Below are 12,373 nucleotides of genomic sequence, written 5' to 3'. Positions count from 1 at the left end.
GTTCCCCTCTCTTTTCTCTTTTGTACGCATCGTTAATGGCAAAAGTGGACTTCGGTTTTTGTGCATGCTTACCGTTTGGGGAAGTTATCTTTTAAAGTTTTCACAAACGGTTAGGCATTTTTTCACTATTACGCTAATGTGGTCCCTAATGGTGTCTAATTGTCATAAACAGTTGTAATTATTACCTTTCTTAATTTTGCAAGCAAATAAAGTATAAACGTTGAATGAAAAAACATAAACAAAACCAAACACATACATAATGAGTTCGAGGTTGACCCAAATGTCATCGGTCTGGCCAGCCTAGCCCACTAACCTTGCAAGAAGCCAAGAAGAAGAGCTTCATGGAATCATGCTACAGCTGAAGTGGCTGAAAGCCATTCAATTCAGCCACTTCAGCTGTTATGAAACGGTCCCGGAGTGTTGGGCGCTGCACCCTTCATCTGCTTCCGGATTGCTCTCCCTTCCGCTCCTTTTTTTCAAACCTAAAAATTGGGTCCCTCTGAACTAAACAAAGCCTAAAATTAGAATATGGTTATCAAAATAGAGCTAAGATTAGTAGCTGATAATTATAGAACCACTCATGGATCAAAGGCCGAGGCCATAAGGACATTATTGTCATTGTAACAAATTCAGTTATTCCAAAAATTGGGGAAAATATTATATATTAAAAGCGCCAGTTTCATAAAAGGAAAGGGTAAATTAGTAACTTCACAATTTTATATTTGAGAAAGTGAATTCCCCGGATAGGTCGAGCTTTCGATGCCCATGATGCCTGCGCCCATATAAAACCCTAATTGTCCGGAGAGGAGACAGGCTGAGCCAGCGATTTGGTCTTCTCTCGCTCTGGTTTTTTTGTAGATCTCTCTCCCCGACTCCCCCCCCTCTCTCTTTCCCCCTGTTTGATCTCCTCTTCTCTTCAATCTCGAAACCGAAACCGAAACCATGGCGGATCAGCTCACAGACGATCAGATCTCCGAGTTCAAGGAGGCTTTCAGCTTGTTCGACAAGGATGGAGACGGTCAGATTCCTTCTATCTCCGCTGTTTCTTTTTTTTTTTTTTTGTTTTATTTTCCCTTCTCTTGATTCCTGCGGATGTTCTTTTACCGGTTTCGTGTTTTGCTCGGATGATTTGGACTGCTGGTTGGTTTTATCAGATCTGGGTGTCGGATTCGCAACCCCTGAATGTCCATAGGGTTCCTTTGCTCTTCATGGGTTTTGGGATTAACTGGGTTTTTTTCGTTCTTTTCTTGTTGTGCTGTGTTTTGAATTACTTTTGCTGATCCTGAAATGTTTCTGGAAGGAATTATTCGGATCAATTTGTTTGTATTCGTTTTTCCTGATCATGCTGACTGATTCCACTATGCTTTTGAATCGTGTCGGAGTCTGGATCGCGATCAGATGCATCCCTTGATTTTGGTGGTGGTTCTATTTCTTCCCTGCTGTTATTATATGGTTGCACTTAGTTCAGCCTTATTTGATTATTTTGAATTAAGTATCTTGCTGGATTGCCCTTTTTCTTTCTTTGATTCCATGAGGATTTCGATGCTTTGATTTGTTTTGTCAAAGCATGATTAAGTAATTCAGCTCTAACCTATATTGTTTTCTGAAGTGAGACTCGTTGATGGGTTATCTTCACATGCCAGCGTATCTGAAAAAAGAAAATAACCTCGTGGTTGAGGTTGGCTTTTGGTGCCCACCTGTGCATTTGCTTCCCTGGAAAGTGGAAAGCACGCTAACAGGGTGACCTGCATTAAGCAGAACTGTTACCATGTTCTGCATGAATTGGAAGCCTACTACCTGGAAAAGGATGCTCGTTAGACTGTTTATTTTCATAATGGGTTAGGATCCAATTTTATGCTCCTGCCAGCTGTTTGTTATTCAGCCTTAAAGATCCAGTACCATCTTGTCATGTCTGAATTGGTTTGTTTGTTGTGGTAATGGTGCTCCTTTAGATTCGTCTTATGAGATCATTATGTTTAGCTATGGGGGTTAATCTGGATGTTCGGTCTAGCAAGTCAGAAGGCTTGCTATTATCTTATCTTGTTTCCGTTTCTTGTGTCATTCCTGTCACAAGCTTCAAAATTGGCATGGCAGCTTGGTTCATGCTTTGTAATATTTGCAGTTGCATCTCATTCTGTTTCTAATTGTGCTGGGATTTTGTGCACATGCACCCATATTGTGCAAGGGCAGAGGATGATTTGAAAATTTTAATTTATATATACCCACATTGCTGGAGTAGCAGAGATCGATTCTTGGGAGCTGATTCCAAATGGTTTGGGCGTTGGGTACGCATATTGTTTGTTGAGGGGTTCTGGTGGAGTATGGTAGTTGCCCAGATTAAACCCTTCTGCCATGCAGAGGAATGGGGTAGAAAATTCTAACCATTCACAAGCTATACCATCATTTAGCTTTGATAATGTGTTTAATCCCTTGTTCATCTTTAATGGTAACTGGATTATATACCCAGTAGCAGCGAGTTCTCATTTATAATTTTTCCCCTAGATAAATCCCCCAAATGGAGATTCTGTTTGCATTTAATTATATCTGCTATGTTACTTGCTTCAAATGTGCATATGGTGGTTGTGCACTCTTATGTTGAAGGGATGGGTTATCTTGCCAATTGAATGTCTAATAAAATCGTATGTTGCAGGTTGCATTACCACCAAGGAATTGGGGACAGTGATGCGATCACTTGGGCAGAACCCAACAGAGGCAGAGCTCCAGGACATGATCAACGAGGTTGATGCTGATGGAAATGGAACCATCGACTTCCCTGAGTTCCTCAACCTCATGGCCCGGAAGATGAAGGACACCGACTCTGAGGAGGAGCTCAAGGAGGCTTTCAGGGTGTTCGACAAGGACCAGAATGGTTTCATTTCTGCAGCTGAGCTCCGCCATGTCATGACCAACCTTGGTGAAAAGCTCACAGACGAGGAGGTTGACGAGATGATTCGCGAGGCCGATGTCGACGGTGATGGACAGATCAACTACGAGGAGTTTGTGAAGGTCATGATGGCCAAGTGAGGACCTTCGCCACCATAACCATAAGAAAGAAAATTGAAAAAAAAAAAAACAAAAAAAGGGGAACCGAGAAGATAAGTATAATGCGATAACTATTTTCCTTTTAGAAATAGCTCTAGAAAGGAAAAAATACCAGAGGACGATGGGTGCTAGCTTCTGCGGTTCAGTGTTGGTTTTCTCTCACTCCCTCTGCTTATGTCAGTTGTGTAATTGTGCTTTTTTTTTTCTTCTCATCTCGGCTTGTTTTCTTTCTCACTCCTGTTCCTAGTAGTTTGAAATCTTAGTTTTTCATCTTGTTTGAACTGCGAACCTGGAAACATTGGGTTTGTCCGATATTCTCTCTCATTTTGGTTGACTGAAATTTTATTACAAACCTATTTTTTTACTATCGTCTTAATTGTCTGTGTAATCGTAGAGCTCAGGGCCCTCGTTGTTTCTTTGCTTCTCTCTATAAACAAACAAAAACTCTAATTAGCGATTCTATTCCGTCTTGCCTTTGCTTGGTTCGAAGGGTACGATTTGATTGTACGAAGGCCGTACGCAAAATAAACTTAGCGCCTAACCGATAAACTAAACTTTTTAAGTAGTTAGATTACCGAACGTACGACTCCTCGTGTTCCCCTTACTCCCCCTTACATCATGACATTGTGGGAAGGTGTGCCGGCTTGTTTGGGCCACTGGTATTAATTTTGCTGAGCGGAACTAGTCTGATGCATATCCAATGCATGTGCTAGTTTTCATGGTAAAAAAAAAAACAAACGGTAAATAGCAACGCGATGTATCTCGGAGTAGTGAGGGAGTTGAGTTATAGAGATGTGCTCTCACTGTCGTCTTATTTTGGACTAGTGTGATACAAGAACAAATAAAAGGTGCTTTTTTTTTTTGTTTTTTCTAATATGAAATGGGAAATGATAGATACGAGGGAGGGAATGGTTTCTGTATATCTTGTCGAATCTATCTGAGTTTTGGCTTTCAATCTGCCTTGTATCCACGCTGGCTGGGACGGGGTGGGTTAAAACTTGAAACTTTAAAAGGTACTGAACAAGGAAAAGATGCCTATTTGATTTGGGTGGGCGTGGGCCTTTTAAATATAAAGGGATCTGATACTGAAACGTGATAATGGAAAGAGGTAAAGAGACCCAATGTTGTGATTCCAACTCCTTTTTTGCCACATTGGACACCAACCACTGCACTGACTAATCCAGAGGTATCTGATGCGTGGTTTGGGGGGTTTTTAGCTAATGACCTTTTCTATGCAGACGAAGGAAACGAAGGATCGAGAAGAGAGGATCTGGATCGTCGCCAAAGAAGCTCCGGAAGAGGGACAAAGTCCAGTCAGTCTGTGTGCTGCTTTAATTAAAGTATGGCTTTAATCTTTTTTGACTGTAATGTGCGTGCACCCACCTTCCAAGTATGTTTAGATGGGAAATAAAAAATAATGGTAGTAGTAGAAGGTTAATGATAATTATAAATAAGGGTAGCATTTGGTTGTTAACTGGAATTTAACACTGCTAAGTGCTAAGGACGTCCAAGTTTGTAACTGTAACCTATGTATGGCCTCTGAATTATTCGGGTAACCCGAGAATAAGAAGAGTTTGGATTGCTTGCTTTTGTCACATTCTTTTAAATGAAAAAGGTATTATTATGTGCAAGAACTTTTTGACGTGATGAAGTGCGACCTCCGCAAATCAATCTTAGTATTATTCATTGGACCTCGTTTCTTTCTAATTTAAATTATAAGCTAGCTCAATATGAAATGATTCTATTGCACCTGGCGTCAAAACAAAACTAATAATGATAAATGAACCGGACTCCGGAAGACCCAACAAGAGAACCATCAATCCTGCGAACCTAATTCTGAGTTATTTGTTTTGATGGCTGATCTGCACCTTGGATGCAAACAACACTGCAAGGGGCTGGGACTGGGTTTAAAAGAAAATGAGCAACTCCTAACTGCAACATGAACTGCTTTTGCTTTAACGACAGCCATATCTTACACATCAGTGCCATCCAAAATGAAGGAAAAGAAAATGTCTCTCTCTCTCTCTCTCTATATATATATATAGCACATAGAACAAGGTTAATGTTATAACATAATCTAATCATCCATCATCATTTTCCCATTTTGAGAACAATCAGTGCAGTGCACATACACATCCCTACCCAACCCTCTCCCCCCTTCTGGTTCCAACTTTGTTTTTCCATGTTATTTCTGTTACCGTCCATATCCCTCCCCCCTCCTCGAAGGATATAAAATGTCAGCAGCCACAACGAAGTTCTGTAGAGATGTTTACTCTTTTCTTTTCTTTTTCCCTTGCATTCCTCCTATAATCTCTTCAAGCTTTTCTTTCTTGCATCCATCTTCTTCTTGTCCGCCTGGACTTTTACCACTCCAGATTCCTTCTTCTGTACTCCTGCTGTTGATCCACCTACAGCAGTAGTTCCATTTGTCTCTGAAGCACCAACTGTTTGCTGATCCTGTACGTTTGTTGTTACCCCTTTGATGGCTGCCGTAGAAGAAGGCAACGAGGGAGACAGTGACACTGTAGTAGTGCTGGATACTGCGCTCTTTTGGTCAATGTTCATTGTTGTGTTTGTTTGGTCAACATTCAAGGCTGTTGTGGACTCAGAGATGGCTCCTGTCTTGGATTTGAGTTTTGGTTTGATTGCGTGAATTCCAGTGTAGAGCCTGGTAACAGAGACAACTTTTTCATCAGTACCTATTTTTTGTACAGATCTGAATGAAATAAATTCATAATTGAAGAAGAATGGTTTCCGGTTCCCCGTGGGACCAGGAACTACCACTCTCATGAAGCTTCAGGAAAACTATATGGTTGTTTTCATTGGAAAGTCCAAAGGGGGCCAGTTGGATAATCTATGCCTTAGTGCAATATAAGCCAATTGGGTGAATAATTGACTCTACATATCTATTTGACATTTAGCAGTCCTAAAAAGGTGCTGACTAACTGATGGGTCCTAGTATGCACATGGCTGTTTTCATTGGACTTAACCCAATTAGAAAATCACAGACCAAACCAGTAAATACAGTTTGGTTTATAATACGGTTTGAGCCATTCCATTGGACTTAAACCCAATTAGAAAGCCCAAATAGCATACATACCTGCATAATTAATATATAATTCAATTTATGGTTTGGTCTGGTTTCTGAAATTCAGAAAACCGAACCAAAATTGTAAGCTGAAATATAATTTTCCCAAACCAAAACCAGACCATTCTTAAGTCCAGAACAGACCAAACCACCAAATTCAGTTTGGTTTGGTCCGGTTTGGCAGTCTGGACCATATATCCTACTCTTCAAGGTAGGGTCTGCCCTGGGAACCAGAAAAATGTACCACATGCAATATATTCCCCATGTGAATTATATAGATCAGTTACCTGGCATGCCGGGCATACTCCTCATAATTTTCAAGTAGCATCTTGCCAGCCTGTTCATTCAGGGCTGATTCTGGAAATGGTTCTATCAGTAGACACCTGACCACCTGTTTATCGTTAACAATGACATCAAACTCAGACAAAATGAGTCAACGGTTGTTCATGAAACCGATCAGCATTGGAACTCAATCGTTTAGGAACTTGAAAAGATGTGGTACATTGCATGTGGGGGATGGCTTATTTTGAAACTCTGACCCAGATGTGCACAGAGCACAGGAAGAACTGGTACTACAAGGGAGAAACATATAAAAAATGTAGCTTACAAGGAGAACATGTCGCAATCCAAGACTTGGATTCCAATCCTTTTTCAGTGTGTTGACACAAATCTCACCATTGGTCGCAATATTTGGATGGAATATTTTTGTCAGAAAATAACCTGCAGAATAACAATTTGGAAATCTGAACTCATATCTTGTGCATAATGTACTGAACCAAAACAAGCATGATGCAGGGAATTGAAGCCACCATTTCTTCCTTGTGGAAGTTCAACCTATATTGTAGTTAAACAAACAAATTCGAGTGAAAACAGCAGAGACCATACCCATGGATCATGCTGATCAAAGACATTACTGGAAACAAGATGAAGAGACACTGGATTATCCTTTCATATTTGAATAAGGAAAAAGAATATATATACCTTTGGGAGGGGAGTGTGGGAAATCATGAGATAAAATCAGCTTCATGCGGAAAATGCCATTTTCGTATGGAGTCCCGGCTACAAAGGTCAAGGCACACCTCAGTAAAACTACATAGTATTTTAAACTATATGGCTTGAAACGAAAAAAACAATGACAGCCCTACATACCTGGACCTTCAATATCAGCAAATATGGTTGAAAAGTCATCATCGTTTACACCTACCTTGATGCCCTCAGGTGGGGTTTCATCAAGATTCTTCAATTCCTTTGCAAGTTGCTTTATTACGTTAGGAGGAAGATTTTCATTAGTTGCCTGCCACAATAAAAAACGAATGGAAGAAAAAAGACACGTTTTGATATCAGCAATAAAATATATCCCCAGGGAGAAAGGCCACACTTATAACCAGACATGGTTCATATTCTTAGGCTCTATTGAGTGTTTACAAATGTGTAAAATCAAACAGAGATAGAATATACCATAATGAAAAAATTAGGGGGGGTTGAAAGATCTCTCTATTCCCTGTATGGATGAGCAATTGGAACTACCACAAGTACAACAGAATCTTCTTTTAACTTTCCTGAGAATTTGGTTGGAAACACTGGAAACAAACTGCTTTAATACCAGAATGGCCTGCAAAATGTTCAAATAAGCATTCATTTAAACATTTCATGGATGATTGCAGCTGTTAATGAATCTATTCAGTCATACATGATGCAGGAGCAGGTAAAAGATTGCATTTACTTATTGTTGAGAAGGTCAAACTGGATTATGCTGAAAACCAAACATGGCATTTTCTTTTTTTAGGCTAACATATGAAAATTGCATCTAGGACTGATAGAGATGGTTAGGTGCATCTAATGCATGAGCTGGACATACATACCCAAGGGGTAGGGAGAAGAGATTCTCTATCACATACAAACATGCAGTTGACATTTGCTGTTTTACAAGTTCCTAGAAGCACGAGTTCAGTTGTTAAAAAGACAAATAGTGTTTCCTTGGATCAAAAAAAGAAAAACAGCAGCAAATTCTTGAGTAGCAAAAGGCTTCCAAACATGGTTTTGAAAGACTTAATGCATATATGCCTTGAGGCGAGGTGCTCAGGTTTAGGCTTAAGCCTCATAATTTTGAATGAGGCTTAGGCCCTGTCAGAAGAGGCATATGCATCTAGCCTCAAGGTGTGAGGTGTGAGGCACATCTTGAGTTATAGAAAGGCAATAAGCCTCAAGAACCAATGCCTATTGAGTATATGAGAGGGCCACTTTAGTAATCATGGGCCAAATAAAAAAGGATAAAATTAAAAACCTATAAGGAAAATCAAGTTCTTAATTTCTATTAATGTTTTAAGGAAGTTCAATGCAAGAAGGGCCAAGAAGAACTTTTGGTAACCCATAAATCTAGCACCCCAAGTTTGTTATTTTTCTCATTTCTCTTCCTAGTGGGTTTCTTTTCTTTTTTTTTTTTTTTTTTTTTTGTATGGATCAAATATATGGATGACCAGAAATCATCAATTTATATGGATAAATCATCATATGATCCAATTAGTGAAAACAATTTTGAAGATTATTAGCTCATCTAAAAACATTATGACTGGTCACTTGAATAATTTGAGGACTTTGAATTTTGAAATTTGAAATATAAAAAATCTTATATTATTAGCTAATTAGTTTTTATTTTGTTGAACACTAAAAGCCTAGAATTTATTGCTTACAAACTCATATTTTATGGATATTTGTACTTTCTATCATTTATATAAACTCAATAAATCAACTTTTATTTTTAAACTTTATTTTTTTTCTTAATTTTTTAGTCTTACACCTCACCTTTTAGGATGCCATTATGCCCCAATTACGCTTGTAGCCTTTTAAAACCTTGCTTCCAAAAACTTAGATAAAAAAATAATCTAAACTGCATGCTTAATTCATACAGTTCAGATGATGGAAAAACTGAGCAAACTAAATTCTTCTTCCAAAGGTCCAAATTTCCAAGGAATGATGGACAAAATTTAGGAATTCAAGAGCATTCCCTAAAGATCCTAAAAATATTGTGAGGTTTTGGAAGAATGGTCATCATATCAGAAAATGGATGCCACAATCCCAGAATACTAGAAAAAGGCTTCAGTGAATATGAAAGTCAAACACAATGCGCAGTTAAATACACACAAAGACCTACTAGACTAAGCATACTGATCCAACATGTTGTCAACCGCATATCAGTTTGTTCTAGATGCAAACTTGAATATTAAAGAGCACAACAATAACAAACAACTGGATTAACATTAAGAAAACATAAGAAAGCACATAAATAAAAATGTTGCTCCAGAGCATTCTAGGACATCCAGACAAATTAACTGTCATAAAGAATAGTTCAAAACACTCAATCATCAAAATGATTCAAGAAAGTCATATCAGAAGTCTTCAATGAGGACGACAATTCCAAATCCGAGATGGGTATCACTATATTTTATCTTCCAAGATAAAATTTTCAATCCAAAAGTACAAAGGCAACAATAAAAGATGAGGGGCATAGAGTAAAGTCAAGTAACAGAATCAGAAACCAACGTCGATCCATTATTACGGGTAGGTAATCAGTACAAATTCATTTTAATGAGCTAAAAATATCAATACTTATTATTTTGTCAAGACATAATCCAATCAAATCAGCAACATTGACTACACAAGTAAGAATAGATATCAAATCAACGAAAACAGATCAAACTGTTTTTTTTTTTTTGTTCACTTAATCGTTCTTCAAAACAAGCACAACATTAAACAAGACCAGATCTTTCCAAACCAAACAAGAGCACGACACCACTTTTATTTCTAATCCAGAAACTATCAACCAAGTCCGAAAAATCTTACATCAAGGAATGCAAAAAAAAAAAAAAAAATTGCATGCTAAGTTTGATCTTTTTCATCACAAAAACATTAAAATAGAAGAAAATAAAAATAAAATATTCTAAAAAATTAAACCCTAAATCCCCCTTCCGAAACAAAGAATCTACAACTCAAGAAGATAAAAGAGAAGAATCAAAACCCAAGAAAAGCATCATCAATGGAGTGAGGGAGAAGATGAACAAATACCAAACAAATCAACAGAGAAATAGATCGCACATCAAAGACCGTTGTACCCGTTAAACCCAGAAAGGTTCTGCATTTGATGATCTCGAGAGCGAGCGAGCGAGAGAGAGAGAGAGAGAAAGTAGCAAGCGCCAACCTGAACAGGACAGACGAGTTCGAGATTGAGATTCGTTGTGCTTCTTCTTCGTCGTTGTGATCCAGAAAGAGATCTCGCCTGATTGGCGTTAGATATATATTAAATAAATATCGAATCAAATCAAAATTAAATTTATTTAACCAAGAAAATATATAGAAATTTAGAAACTACTCCTAATTTTGACGTGTATTATATATAATGTTTCGATAATTATTGTCATTCACGGAAAATATTAAATATCTTTTCTTTTACCTGGAATGACGAAAATAGCCCTGTTTATTCAACCAAATCACGGAAGTGGACCTTCCTAACCGTATGTAAATCCTGGTCCAGATATGATTCTCATTCAGTTCTCATGGATTCAATTTGGACCCGGTTTAGATAGGGGTCATCTCATTCCGATGAATGTTGGACCAGACCATATCCTTTACACTCATTTGGGTGGACCCTATCTGTGAAATCAATAAAGTGGTGTTTGGTTTTGTTGTCGTTTTTTTTTTACAATTCAATGGTTTGGAATGGACTGTTTTTTAAATCAGGTCAATGCGTTTTTTTTTCTACTTTTGAAAATGTCTGATGTGATTCCAAACACCTCCTAAATTAGTAAACCGGACCAACTTAACCCATAAAGTAACATGCGCCAACTAATTATGCTGTTTAAACCAGATTGACCCGGACCAGTTCTCTCTTAGTCCATAATAATTCTGACGTTCAGCCAGAAATGTAATAAAAGGGCAATTTCTGTAATTTTAGGGACAGAAGCAAGGATAGTTTGGTCTTAAGGAAGGGTAGAGGAGAGAGATGGGAGCAAAGGCAATCTATGAAATAGAATTTAATTAGGTAGGGCTGAGGTCCGGAGTTTTGTCGGGTTGTTGGGTCAGAGACGGAGTGGGGTCCATTTTAACTCAACCAAAGTTTAGAGAGAGAGGTGGGTGGGGGAGTTTTGCCGACGCTGCTTCCTGCTGGTGACCGTTGGAGGCTCGTCAAACTGGCTGTCCCCAGGTAGCCGTTAGCACTGCCAGCTGGCAAGTTAAACGGACGGCCCCGATGTGATCAAGGCCCATTTAGATGAAGATTCCAAATTTTAAAACAGAAAAGGAATAAAAGAAAAAAGTGAACGTTTGAATTTTGAAATCCCACTTTCATACTGTATGGTAGGGAAGATTATTCACACTAACCTCTCTTTCTCTCTCTCTTATATAATTAGGATTATAAAATGCCTATTAAATATTATAAGTGGATTTTTCTTTTATGACCTAACTTTTCTCTCATGGAATTGGAGCTGTTCTCCACCGACCTCACGGTTACACCCCACACCGATCTCACGATTACATCCCACCGTGTATTGTGAATATCACTCCATATGGAAGATGTTTTGTTGCTAATAGCTTAGGGATTACTTGTTTGTTGATTCTAAGGGAGCATGAGGTTTGTTTTATTAGCTTTCCATTAGGGGTGCAATTTGGATGGGTTTTTTTGAGAATATGATAAAATTTGAACAGGCACAACCAGATACAATGCTATATAAATTCTTCAAATTGGGTATCTGACAATTTTGCATGCCCCACACCGATCTCATAGCACGTTTTGCCCATGCATCTGAACATTTCCGTGCTCGTTAATTTTTATTCATGGAAAAATGTTCAAAATACACGGTTGAAAAGCAATCGATCCCCACATAAGGAACCTCTTCTCATGAATAAGAAAGGAGATGTTCCTAATGTGTGACAAATTGGGATCTGTTCCTGACAGCCACATCCCACCGGTGTACTGGGAATATCTCCAATGAATAAGAAAATACAAGTACAAGAAATGTTTGCAATGTATAACAAATACATGTTATGAGGTCGGTGTGAGGAGCCTAGAACAGATCCTGTCTCATGTGTCACTGGTTGCCATGTTAAAACCTAAAAGCAAGTTGACACGCTTTTGCTGGCATTAAATCCAGGCTTCCGCACCCCTATTTTCATGGAAACCTTATGACTAGCAAAAATTTTGTGTCACAACTCATTATAAATGGAATTAAAGAAGAAGAAAAAAAAAGGAAG

The 12,373-nt window shown here is 38.4% G+C and overlaps 2 protein-coding genes across 7 annotated transcripts; one reads left to right on the top strand and one right to left on the bottom strand.

The window, feature by feature from the left end:
• The first annotated feature begins 812 nt into the window (after positions 1-812).
• On the top strand, positions 813-4,637 carry LOC148845643 (calmodulin-7). Of its 2 annotated transcripts, XM_088955768.1 has the most exons (3): positions 813-1,018; positions 2,651-3,020; positions 4,281-4,637. In XM_088955768.1, exons 1-3 carry the CDS (start codon positions 943-945, stop codon positions 4,375-4,377), a joined length of 543 nt encoding a protein of 180 aa, XP_088811894.1. In that variant the 5' UTR covers positions 813-942; the 3' UTR covers positions 4,378-4,637. The 2 variants fall into 2 exon arrangements, with proteins under 2 accessions (XP_088811894.1, XP_088811895.1); XM_088955769.1 differs by lacking the exon at positions 4,281-4,637 and having other exon boundaries at positions 2,651-3,418.
• Positions 4,638-4,971: 334 nt separating this feature from the next.
• Positions 4,972-10,533, bottom strand: UBC22 (ubiquitin-conjugating enzyme 22). 5 transcript variants are annotated; one of them, XM_088955767.1, is made up of 8 exons: positions 10,326-10,385; positions 7,993-8,063; positions 7,589-7,742; positions 7,280-7,424; positions 7,112-7,189; positions 6,738-6,850; positions 6,418-6,521; positions 4,972-5,710 (listed from the first exon to the last, which is right to left on the bottom strand). In XM_088955767.1, exons 3-8 carry the CDS (start codon positions 7,589-7,591, stop codon positions 5,347-5,349), a joined length of 807 nt encoding a protein of 268 aa, XP_088811893.1. In that variant the 5' UTR covers positions 7,592-7,742; positions 7,993-8,063; positions 10,326-10,385; the 3' UTR covers positions 4,972-5,346. The 5 variants fall into 5 exon arrangements, with proteins under 5 accessions (XP_088811893.1, XP_088811890.1, XP_088811889.1 ...); XM_088955764.1 differs by lacking the exon at positions 7,993-8,063 and having other exon boundaries at positions 10,223-10,533; XM_088955763.1 differs by lacking the exon at positions 7,993-8,063 and having other exon boundaries at positions 10,240-10,533.
• Between the last annotated feature and the right edge of the window lie 1,840 nt (positions 10,534-12,373).

Source organism: Nelumbo lutea, chromosome 7 (genome assembly GCF_056320005.1).
Source record: "Nelumbo lutea isolate HS-2025 chromosome 7, American lotus-T2T, whole genome shotgun sequence".
Classification (NCBI taxonomy): Eukaryota; Viridiplantae; Streptophyta; class Magnoliopsida; order Proteales; family Nelumbonaceae; genus Nelumbo; species Nelumbo lutea.
This window is presented reverse-complemented; position numbering and strand designations above follow the sequence as displayed.